The sequence below is a fragment of the Syngnathoides biaculeatus genome, chromosome 18, assembly GCF_019802595.1.
Source record: "Syngnathoides biaculeatus isolate LvHL_M chromosome 18, ASM1980259v1, whole genome shotgun sequence".
Taxonomy (NCBI): Eukaryota; Metazoa; Chordata; class Actinopteri; order Syngnathiformes; family Syngnathidae; genus Syngnathoides; species Syngnathoides biaculeatus.
The window spans coordinates 8,281,606-8,293,851 of record NC_084657.1 but is presented as its reverse complement, the minus strand read 5'-3'; the positions used below and the strand labels follow the sequence as shown (position 1 = coordinate 8,293,851).

General features: G+C 41.4%; 1 protein-coding gene across 2 annotated transcripts in view; it reads left to right on the top strand.

The window, feature by feature from the left end:
- The window catches only part of fez1 (fasciculation and elongation protein zeta 1 (zygin I)), a 44,325-nt gene extending 34,512 nt beyond the window's left edge, over positions 1–9,813 (top strand). For both annotated transcript variants that reach the window (XM_061803345.1, XM_061803346.1), the window contains exon 10: positions 9,009–9,813. In XM_061803345.1, coding sequence (XP_061659329.1) covers positions 9,009–9,025 — 17 coding nt within the window. In that variant the 3' untranslated portion in view covers positions 9,026–9,813. The remainder of the gene's footprint in view (positions 1–9,008) is intronic.
- Positions 9,814–12,246: the final 2,433 nt, after the last annotated feature.

The following is a 12,246-nucleotide window of genomic DNA, read 5'->3' as shown; positions in this document are numbered from 1 at the left end:
GGGAATCTGGTGTGCGTGTTTCTGAGTTATCGAAGAAGTATGGCATGGTGAAATCAACGATCAGCACCATCCTGAAAACAAGGATGCCCTCAAAGCAAGTGATGTTGCTCAAGGAGCAACCGTGTTGACCAAGCAGAGGCCACAAATGTCAGAGGAAGTCGAAAAGTTCTTATTTTCGTGAACGAGCAGCAGTTAGCTGGGGATAGTGTTGGTGAGGAAGGGAGGAGATGTCGTCTGATGAGGCTGAAGGCAGGAAGGATGTCTCAAGTGCCGATATTAAACTATCTGCGCTAAATGGAACGACATCCATAATTTTTTACAACTTCATTACCTGAATAAAGCTGAATGTTGCAGAGCACTGCAAAATTTTAACAATCTTAGGAGCCACTTCAGAAAAGTGCTTAAAAGATGGCAGAAACGAACATTAGATTACTTCTTTGTGAGAAAGGGACGAGTCACTCCCACCGAAGAAACTTTTGTTTTGGATTGCATTACATTTAACTACCCGAATGCAAGTGTAAGAGTGACTTTGAAAAATGTCTGAGACCACATCAACAACCAGCGGTAAAAGCTATAGCCGCACCCGTGGCACGCAAAAGCCAAAATCTAACCAGCAGCACGAAGAAGACCACGAGGAGGCCTGCGAAAGCCTGGCAGACATGGTGGCTCCGCTCGGATTTTGCTTCCAGGTTCGACACCATAAACTGCCATTTGAAAGACATGAACAACTCTATCAGCGTTTTGGAGCAAAGCATGGTTGAGGTCAGGAAGAACCCAGCCTCCAACACAAAGCGTATAACTGAAGGCGAGGAGCGTATATCATGTCTGGAAGATGATTTGGAGGTGGGTAAAGCGGAACTAGCTACTGCTGCCAAACGCATTGCTCTTTTGGAAATCAAGGCGGATGATTTAGAGAATCTGGAGCGCTGCAAAAATCTTCATCTGTTTGGCCTACGTGAAAATGCTGAAATGAATCAGTCCTTATTGGAGTTTGTGGCACACGAGTTACCAACATGGTTGAAACTAGGCAGTGACAGGAGATTCATTCTTGAGCGAGTACACTGGCCCGGCCAAAACCAGGGCAAAGTAGAGCTGTGATCATTCGATTTCTGAAGTTTCAAGACAGAGAATTTGTTCTACGCACCGCTAGGCAGCTCAACATTACCCATGAAGAAAAGAAGCTCACATTTGCACCAGATTTGTCGGTCGAAACCATGCGCCAACGCAACGAGTTCAACGTGGTGAGAAAGAAGTTTGTGGAGAAAGGGCTTTTCCGTGGATTCCAGATTTACCCCTGCAAGTTGAGAATCCTACATGAAGGAAGAATACAGCTGTTTGCCTCGCCTAGAGAAGCTGAGAACTTTTATCAGACAATCACTTGAACGTTATGGTGAGATTCATGATACACTCTTATGTCAGACCTTTATAAGTTGTGCCCCTCTACTGGTTTTTGGTTTAGCTTATATAGTTACTGCTCAGTGTGTGCCTGGTCAACATTGGTCATTTTTAGTTAGTTTTACCTATTACTTTTTCTTTTGATTTTATTCATTTATTTATTCTTCGGGAGGAGAATGCAGCCCTATGGGGGCACAAACCAGTGCAATCTGTAGGCCGGTCCCAAGCCCGGATAAATGCAGAGGGTTGCGTCAGGAAGGGCATCCGGCGTAAAAAGTGTGCCAAACAAATATGAGTGTTCATCTAAAGAATCCCGTACCGGATCGGTTGTGGCCCGGGTTAACAACGCCCGCCCCCGGCACTGCTAACCTGCAGGGCGTCGGTGGAAATTCAGCTACTGTGGGTCGAAGAGACTTTGAATGTTGGGACTATGACAGGAAAAGCTCAGGAGTTGGTTGACATGATGATTAGGAGAAAGGTTGATATGTTATCTGTGCATCCAAGAGAGCAGGTGGAAAGGTAGTAAGGCTAGAAGTTTAGGAGCAGGGTTTAAATTATTCGACCACGGAGTAGATTGGAAGAGAAATGGAGTAAGGGTTACTTTAAAGGAAGAGCTGGCTAAGAATGTCTTGGAGGTGAAAAGAGTATCAGATCGAGGGATGAGACTAAAATTTGAAATTGAGGGTGTTATGTATAATGTGGTTAGCGGCTATGCCCCACAGCTAGGATGTGACCTAGAGTTGAAAGAGATATTCTGGAAGGAACTAGATGAAGTAGTTCTGAGCATCCCAGACAGGGAGAGAGTTGTGATTGGTGCAGATTGTAATGGACATATTGGTAAAGGAAACAGGGGCGATGAAGAAGTGATGGGTAAGTACGGCATCCAGGAAAGGAACTTTGAGGGACAGATGGTGGTGGACTTTGCAAAAAGGATGGAGATGGGTGTAGTGAACACTTATTTCCAGAAGAGGGAGGAACATATAGTGACCTACAAGAGCGGAGGTAGAAGCACGCAGGTGGATTATATTTTGTGCAGACGATGTAATCTGAAGGAGGTTACTGACTGTAAAGTAGTGGTAGGGGAGAGTGTAGCTCGACAGCATAGGATGGTGGTGTGTAGGAAGATTAAGAAGACAAAGGTAGAGCAGAGAACCATGTGGTGGAAGCTGAGAAAGGAAGAATGTTGTGCGGCCTTTCGGAAAGAGGTGAGACAGGCTCTCGATGGACAGCAGAAGCTCCCGGAAGACTGGACAAGGTAATCAGAGAGACAGGCAGGAGAGTACTTGGTGTGTCTTTTTGTAGGAAAGGGGAGAAGGAGACTTGGTGGTGGAAGCCCAAAATACAGGGAATCATACAAGGAAAGAGATAAGCGAAGAAGAAGTGGGACACTGAGAGGACTGAGTAGAGGCGAAAGGAGTACATCGAGATGCGACGTAGGGCAAAGGTAGAGGTGGCAAAGGCTAAACAAGATGCATATGAAGACATCTACATCAGGTTGGACACGAATGAAGGAGAAAAGGATCTCTACAGGTTGGCCAGACAGAGGGATAGAGATGGGAAGGATGTGCAGCAGGTAAGGGTGATTAAAGATAGAGTTGGAAATGTGTTGACTGGTGCCGGTAGTGTGCTAAATAGATGGAAAGAATACTTTGAGAAGTTGATGAATGAAGAAAATGAGAGAGAAGGAAGAGTTGAAGAGGCAAGTGTGAAGGACCAGGAAGTGGAAATGATTACTAAGGGGGAAGTCAGAAAGGCACTACAAAGGATGAAAAATGGAAAGGCAGTTGGTCCTGATGACATACCGGTAGAGGTATGGAAGCAGTTTGGAGAGATGGCTGTGGAGTTTTTGACCAACTTATTCAACAGAATACTAGCGGGTGAAAAGATGCCTGAAGAATGGAGGAAAAGTGTTCTCGTTCCCATTTTTAAGAACAAAGGGGATGTTCAGAGCTGTGGGAATAAAGTTGATGAGCCAAACAATGAAGTTATGGGAAAGAGTAGTGGAGGCTAGACTCAAGATAGAAGTAAGTATCTGCGAGCAACAGTATGGTTTCATGCCTAGAAAGAGTACCACTGATGCATTATTTGCCTTGAGGATGCTAGTGGAAAAGTACAGAGAAAATAAGAAGGAGCTACATTGTGTCTTTGTGGATCTAGAGAAAGCCTATGACAGAGTACCAAGAGAGGAACTGTGGTACTGCATGCGTAAGTCTGGTGTGGCAGAGAAGTATGTTAAAATAGTACAGGACATGTATGATGGCAGCAGAACAATGGGGAGGTGTGCCTTAGGTGTGACAGAAGAATTTAAGGTGGAGGTGGGACTGCATCAGGGATCAGCTCTGAGCCCCTTCCTGTTTGCAGTGGTAATGGATAGGCTGACAGATGAGTTTAGACTGGAATCCCCTTGGACCATGATGTTCGCAGATGATATTGTGATATGCAGTGAAAGCAGGGAGCATGCAGAGGAACAATTAGAAAGATGGAGACATGCAGTGGAAAGGAGAGGAACGAAGATTAGCCGATGTAAAACACAATATATGTGTGTGAATGAGAAAGGTGGAGGGGGAAGAGATAGCGACGGTGGAGGACTTCAAATATTTAGGGTCAACAATACAGAGCAATGGAGAGTGTGGTCAGGAAGTGAAGAAACGGGTCCAAGCAGGTTGGAACAGCTGGCGAAAGGTGTCTGGTGTGTTATGTGACAGAAGAGTCTCTGCTCGGATGAAGGGCAAAGTTTACAAAACAGTGGTGAGGCCGGCCATGATGTACGGATTAGAGACGGTGGCACTGAAGAAACAACAGGAAGCAGAACTGGAGGTGGCAGAAATGAAGATGTTGAGGTTCTCGTTTGGAGTGAGCAGGTTGGATAGGATTAGAAATGAGCTCATTAGAGGGACAGCCAAAGTTGGATGTTTTGCTGACAAGGTTCGAGATAGCAGACTTCGATGGTTTGGACATGTTTAGAGGTGAGAGAGTGACTATATTGGTGAGAGGGTGCTGAGGATGGAGCTCCCAGGCAAAAGGGCGAGAGGAAGACCAAAGAGAAGGTTTATGGATGTGGTGAGGGAAGACATGAGGGCAGTTGGGGTTAGAGAGGAAGATGCAGAAGATAGGCTAAGATGGAAAACGATGACACGCTGTGGCGACCCCTAAGCTGAAAGGAAAAGAAGAAGAAGAATTCTTTTGAAGGGGGGAAAAAAGAGTAGTAAGTTTCGGGTATGCTGGATTTGCTATTGTATTAATTTATTTTTGGGGCGGGTTGGGCGGATGCCACCATTTATGTTTCTTGCCGTTTTTCATTTGCTTGAATAGTTTTACCACTCCTCCTTAAGGTGGATTGGTGTTAGTCCCCGTGTCTGTTTTATTTAGAGTAAGGGATGGGGATGCATTATAGATTTTTGTTTATTAAGGTTCATGTTGTGTTTAGTTTAAGTTGCACAGACATTGTGTTAATCCAAGTCATTGTTTTGATAATATTGTATTTTGTATACTTATGAAAAGTACAAGTCATAAAATTGTTGATTTAAAGATTACAAGTTGGAATGTCAGGGGTCTTAAAAATCTTAATGAATTGAAACAGGTTATTAATAGAATTAAATTATTGAATGCTAAAATAGCACTCCTTCGGGAGAGTCATTTGAAATCAAAAAGGTTAGACATAGGTGGCCTGGAAATGTACTATATGCATTATACAATAATTATGCACGGGGTGTTTTCATTCTTGTTCACAAAACTATACCATTACAAATCACTAATACAATTCAGGATCTAACAGGGCGATATGTGATAATCCAGGGTACTATTTTCTCTCTCGTATTAAATTTGGTATGTGTATATGGTCCAAATGAGGACAATCCTAAATTTTTTGAAGACCTTTTTCTCACAAGTTCTGCTTTACATGGGTCAGTTCTAATTGGTGGTGACTTTAATTGCACATTAAATCCTGTATTGGATCGTAATACAGGTTTAGATCCAAGTAAAGCAAAAACAATGAAAATTTTAAAACAATATAGTGTTTATTTAAATTTTGTTGAAATTTGGAGATATTTTAATCCTTCTAAAATGGAATTTTCATGTCATTCAGGCTCCCAGAAATCTCGATTGCGCTTCTGTCAAAGGTTAAAAACTGCTGGTATGATAGTATAATGATTAGCGACCATGCACCAATATCTATGAATATTCAAATAGACAAACTTTGTCACTGCCCCTGCAATTGGCGATTTAAATCTATATGGCTGCAGAATGAGAACTTTGGTTCCTTCATAAAAAGTAAAATTGATTAATTTTTTTTAAATTAATACAGATCAAACGGGAGCTTGTACAAGATGGGAAGCATTCAAAGCTTACATTCGAGGAGAAATTATTAGCGATACAAGTTCTAAATCTAAACAACAAAAAGCAGAGATGTGTGATTTAGAGAAGCAAATGAGGAGGAGTTAAAAAATGATTTAGATCAGGTAGATGATCCACTTAAACATAAATAATTGCTATTTTTAAGAAGTAAATATAAGAAATTATCTACAGATAAAGCGGCAAAAAGTTCATTATGGCTTAAGCAGCGTTATTACGATCAAGGTGAAAAAGCGGGTAAACTTTTGGCTTGGGGGATTAGGAAATTACAAACAGAACGGGCAATTAATAGCAGAAGGACATCCAATGGAGATTTGACTGTTGACCCTCAAGAAATTCAGAGTACTTTCAGGGATGTCTGTGAGCAATTGTATAAATCCGAGATACAACAGTCTTCGTTTGAGGGGGATGATTCACTTGTATTTCCAGTGCTATCAGAGGAGGCAAAGCAAAACTTAGATAACCATCTCACAGAAGAAGAAATTTCTGCTGCCATTCAAAGTATTAACACTGATCGTGCTCCTGGGCCCGATGGACTGACTATAGAATTTTATAAAGCATTTCAAAAACAATTATTGATTCCATTGATGGACATTTATATAGAATCATATAATAAGGAGACTCTTCCTCCTACATCGAGACCTGCATTGATTACCCTGATCCTCAAACCTAATAAGCCTTCCTCAGAATGTTCCTCGTATAGACCAATAAGCTTGATGGAATGCGATACAAAAATACTTTGCAAAGCCCTGGGAATACGATTGGATCAGTATATACCTAGTTTAATACGTAATGATCAAAACGGTTTTGTTAAAAAAACGTCAAGGATTTCATAATTTTCGAAGAGTTTTGAATATATTACATGAAAAGGCAGAGTGTAAAGAAACAGCAATGCCGTTGTTGGATGCACGTCACGCCTTTGACAGAATTGAATGGTAATTTTTATCCCATGTTCTACCGCGGTTTGGATTTGGCAATAATTTTCTTAAATGGTTTTATATACGAAACCTACTGCTAGTATTATCACTAACAGTATTTCTTCTAAACCAATTGTTTTGGAAAGATCCACACACCAGGGCTCTCCTCTTTCCCCAATGTTGTTCATTTTAGCCTGAGAACCCCTGGCCATGTCGATTCGTATGGATAGAGGCTTGACGGGCATCCAAATTGGTGATCAAGATCACAGAATCTCTCTTTATGCTGATGACGTCATTCTCTTTTTGACTAAGTTATCCACGAGCCTTCCAAATGTATTGGAGCAAATTAAAAAGTTTCACAGTTTCTCAGGTTATGTGATTAATGATACAAAGTCATCCATTTTATTTTTAAGACTGAAGAGAGAGTTCATCCTGTGGTTAACACTCCTTTTTTTGAACGCGAGAGATGGATTTACTTATTTGGGGGTCAAAATTTCCCCTGACGTTAACAATATCGTTCAGGTTAATTATGACCCTTTAATCTTGGCGGTGCAACAGTTACTAAACAGGTGGATGATTATGCCAATTTCAATGTTGGGACCTATAAACATCATTAAAATGGGCGTTTTGCCGAAATTTTTACATTTTTTTCAAACCATAACTCTTCCATTACCTGACATCTTTTTCACCATATATTTTTCACTACAATAATAAGAAAGCCAGATTAACACAACGGTTGCTTTGTATGCCTTATGAAACTGGAGCGTTGCAATTTCCAAACTTTAAATGGTTTTACTGGTCTGCTCAACTACGCTCAGCTATGTATTATTTTTCAACATCACCATCACCCTCTTGGGTAAAAATAGAGCAAGCAACTACACCACACCTTCTATTAAAGTATTATTTATATTCTGCTGAGAATAGAGTATTAAAACGACAGACCAAGAATACATTTTTGAAAAACACTATAGATATCTGGTTTAAATCACACAAACATATGGGCGACACTCCTTTACTTTCACGCTTTTCTCCCATATGGGGTAATGCGACTTTTAAAGCTAGAGGAGCAGATGGGGGTTTTAAATTATGGGCAAATAATGGTATAAAATCAATAGGTGAACTTTATGTAAATGGTGAAATGCTTGCATTCATTCAAATATGTCAAAAATGTCCTATTCCCAATAAGCATTTTTTTAAATATCTGCAGTTAAAACACTTTATGTCAGCACAAATCAAAAACATAATGTATGAACCCCCTTTGTCCAGTTTAGAAGATATTGTCCAGTCAGGTTTGCATGGATGTAAGCAGATATCTATGCTCTATAAATCTCTTGGGTCACATGATACAGAATCAAGTAAAAATAGATTGGAGGCATGGAAACTAGATATTAAAGAAAATATTGAAGTAATTGATTGGGAACATGCATGCCTTAAAGCACAAAAACAAGCAATAAATACTCGAATGAGGCTATTACAGTATAAATGGCTGATGAGGACTTATGTGACTCCTGTTAAACTTCATCAGTGGACCCCTGACGTTCCAGACACGTGTAGTAAGTGCTCTAATGACAATGGTACTTTATATCATTGTTTATGGGATTGTTTGAAAGTCAAAGATTATTGGAAATCTATTGTTCAGACAATTTCTATAATAGTTGGAATTCCGGTTCCTCATTGCGCAACACTGTGTATCTTAGGTATACATCCCAAGAATTTTGCTGTTCATAAAAAGAAAGCCACGCTTATAGATTTTGGTCTCCTGCAAGCCAGGAGAACAATTGCAATATTTTGGACAAATGTGGACGTTCCTTCAATAAAAGTATGGATGTTGGAAATGGCATCCTGTGTTGCACTGGAAAGACTCACGTATATTACGAGAGGAAGAGCTCAGAAATTTGAGGACATATGGAGATCCTTAGAAGAGTTATTGAAAAAAAATGGAATTATTTGTGATTTGTGTGCTTTCTTTTTTTTTTTTTTAGACTATTATGCCTGTGCATACTGTTTTTTTTTTTGTTTTACTGTTATTGTGTTTTTGTAAAATTATATATGAAAAATCAAATAAATATGTTTTAAAAAAGTATTTTAACTATACACGTATTTCTACTATGCAGTTTATTATCAGGAAAAGCACAAAAAATCGCATAAAAAACAGTTTTTTAGGCTTGGAACGCATTATTTCATTTTCCATTCATCGTAATGGGAAAACGTGCTTTGGTTTTCGAACATTTTGGTTTTCGACCAGCCTTCTGGAACGGATTGTGTTTGAGAACCAAGGCACCACTGTACTACTGTAATCTCATTCTTTGGTGACTAAATCAGCTCTCCACTGGTTTCTTGCTCCAGTCTTGTGTCCTACCTAAAGTGATGTACCAGCTTGGGGCCGTGATCCGTTGGGGGAGGGGAGGAGGTACTTCTCCTTTTCCCGGTGGCCCAAGCAGCATGAGCCTTCTCCTCGTTCACTATTCTCAGCCGTGGATCCAACAAGCATCAACATCATTGTATTCGCCTCCACGATGCCGATTGCCTTTTGCTGAACTTCTCCTGTCCCCCGTTCCACTTTACCACGCTTCAGCCAGCCACTGAAATATTCAAAGTGGGACACAGCCAGAGCCATCTTTGAAAGGACTTCACCACTGGAGCATGAAACACTACAAATGACCACACCATCAATAACACGGGGTTTCTGCATTTCATTCCTCTGTTTTCATTTATTCTTTTCATTGTTCGTACATTGTCGAATTAATTGATTTGAATAGATAAGCCATGCACTGTTATTTTTATTTTTTATTTTTTTTTTTTTGACAACTGTAGCTGAGTGAAAGAGGAAAAACAATTCAGGTCCAATGCATTTTCTTTGTTTCTTGTTCTTTGTTTCATCCTCTGAAAACACTATTTTGTAATCTCTTTTAATTTGTATCAAACATTTGAGAGGAAGTGTTTTTTTCTACTTTCATTTAATGTCACTAGAGTGACAGGCTACCATGTTCCATATTGATCCGTTAAAACTCGACATGTTGTGTAGTTAAACTTTGAATATCGTCAACTTGCCCACGAAAGGTGCACACATTTACATATGATCATTTATGACTCATGTTGACATGTGTAAATTAATCTTACATGACTAAATTCCAAATTCTAATAAACACGCTACCCTATTTCTGTGTCTTTGCCATGTTTGTTTAACAAAATTATGGAAAGTAGCCCACCCTGAATTCACGGTATTCGCGTTTTAGCATCCCTCAAACAGCTGCATGTATCCCAAAGTTTCTTCAACAAAAAGGGGACCATGCAACACACAAGCAAGTGTGTACTTCTATTTTGTATTTTCTGTTGTACACATTTGAATCCCTCAAGAAGGAATTCGGTTCACACCGTTTACTTTTTTGTGTTGCACATCAAAACAAAGAAGCAGATAAAACACATGCAATGAGAGCTTTTACTTTGATTAAATAAGTGAAATCAAAATGGGTGGTTTATTTAAAGTGCCACTGTCATGAAATGTATGATTTTTAGTATGTTATTAATGGAAAAAAACGGCAGCTGACATGGACCCATGCAGTTTTTTTTTTCACCACAACACATGATTTTGACGTATACAGCTTTTTGTAACTTCCGCCATGAAAATCCTCTCGAGGGATTTTTTTCGAGAAGAAGCAGGAAGTGACGTACAGGGCGGGGCGACCCTCAAGTGGACTTGATTGTTTCCATTAGTTTTAACTCCGGGAAGGTAGCTCGTTGTTCCTTCGTGTTAGCCAAAATGCCGGCTCGTTGCATTGCTGGACATTGCTTGAACACTCGAGAGGATGGATTTACCCTTCATAACCCGGTTCGTCGTGAAAAATTGATTGCACGGGTCCAAAGGACGAGAGCTTCGTGGGTTCCAAATGACAGGTAGGTCCGTATACAGCTACTAAAAAAAAAAAAAATAATAGTTTGGATCGGACCACGTAATCCATCTCTCATAATGTAGCAAAAGATCCACGTACGTATGATGGGTGCTAAATGTGTCGATGTGCGCGTCGGATGGCTTCCACGTTGGGCTCACCCGCGAAGGTTCCCATGACGTCTCGCCAGCAAAGGCTCGTGGACAAGCACGGCTTCAGCCAGGCTGGCTCATACATACTCTCTGGGAGTCTGTTGCCGCTGCGGCAGTATGCATGAGCGCCGCGTCTGCTGGTCACGGGTTCGGCTGGCGTGGCTCATCTTCGGCACCGAGGTGGCTTATCACGGTGCCGAGCCAGACCGCTTTATGGTGTTGTTATCCCACGCGGCTGAGTGCGCCATCACCAGCATGGTAGTTCATAGCTGCCGCTGTCGTCCGAGATCAACAACACTGCCGATGGCGGTTGCGATAAACAATTGTTTATGGCGCACTCAGCCGCAAGCGACAACAACCCGGCTCAGCGCCGCGATGAACCACCCCTGTTTGGCGTCGCAATGAGCCACGTTGGTGCCACCCCGGCCCACGCCGTGATCGGCTCGTCGCACGCGGGCCGCAGCGTTGTGATCGCTCGCAGCTGAGTACGCTACATACTGTCACATTGTTGGAGAGTCTGTTGTTAGTTAGAAGTGATCTGCATATAATCTAAATGTGGCTCGAAACAATAGGATAATATTGCCATTTTGACATTTGACGTTCTTCTTCGAATAGAGCTTCCGTGTCAAAAGGGGGTGTTTGTCTCCCACAGTAGGCGCCACATCGTGTTTTCAATAGCGAATCTACGGGTCGACGTCACGGACAGAAAATGCAGCCAATATGTCGACCAGTTGGATGTCGAATGAGAGTTCCGCAACTTTGCGCATGGATGACGTGTTCTTCGCTCATATTTATTTTTTTCTGTAGACATTGAAGTGAATAATGTTATATGTATTTTTCATTTCACTATCTATTTTATAATGTTTATAGGGATGACACTTCACCTTTAAAATAATACAGTGTTGCTTGGCGGCACGGTGGAGCAGCTGGAAAGCTTTGACCTCACAGTTCTGAGGGTACGGGTTCAATCCCAGCCCCACTTGTGTGGAGTTATCATGTTCTAACCGTGCCTGCGTGGGTTTTCTCCGGGGACTCCAGTTTCTTCCCACATCCCAAAAACATGCAACATTAATTGGACACTCTAAATTATCCCTATGTGTGATTGTGAGTGTGACTGTTGTCTGCCTCCATGTGCCGTGCGATTGGCTGGCAACCATTTCAGGGTGTACTACACGTCCTGACAGCTGGGATAGGCGTCAGCACGGCCCGTGACTTTTGTGAGGATAAGCGGCTAAGAAAATAGATGGATGGACAATGTTGGCTTTTTTTTCCAATTCAGAATGCGGAGAATTGTGCACTATCCGCCAAAGTGTATGAATGAGAAATTTGTTCCACTTCTGGGTCAGTGTAATTGTTAAGTAACAGCTTTATAAATTAACTTTGTCACATAAAAGGGCAATCTCCCTTTTTTTTTCCCTCAATAGTCGTGAATAAAGTAAACCAAAACAAAAAGAGGCAGACGACAAGTTGTTGTCCCGTTTGGGTATGCGTGGAACTGGCGCTCAGTCAGGTGAGTACATGGCCGACAGGGAATGGTGGTCAGGG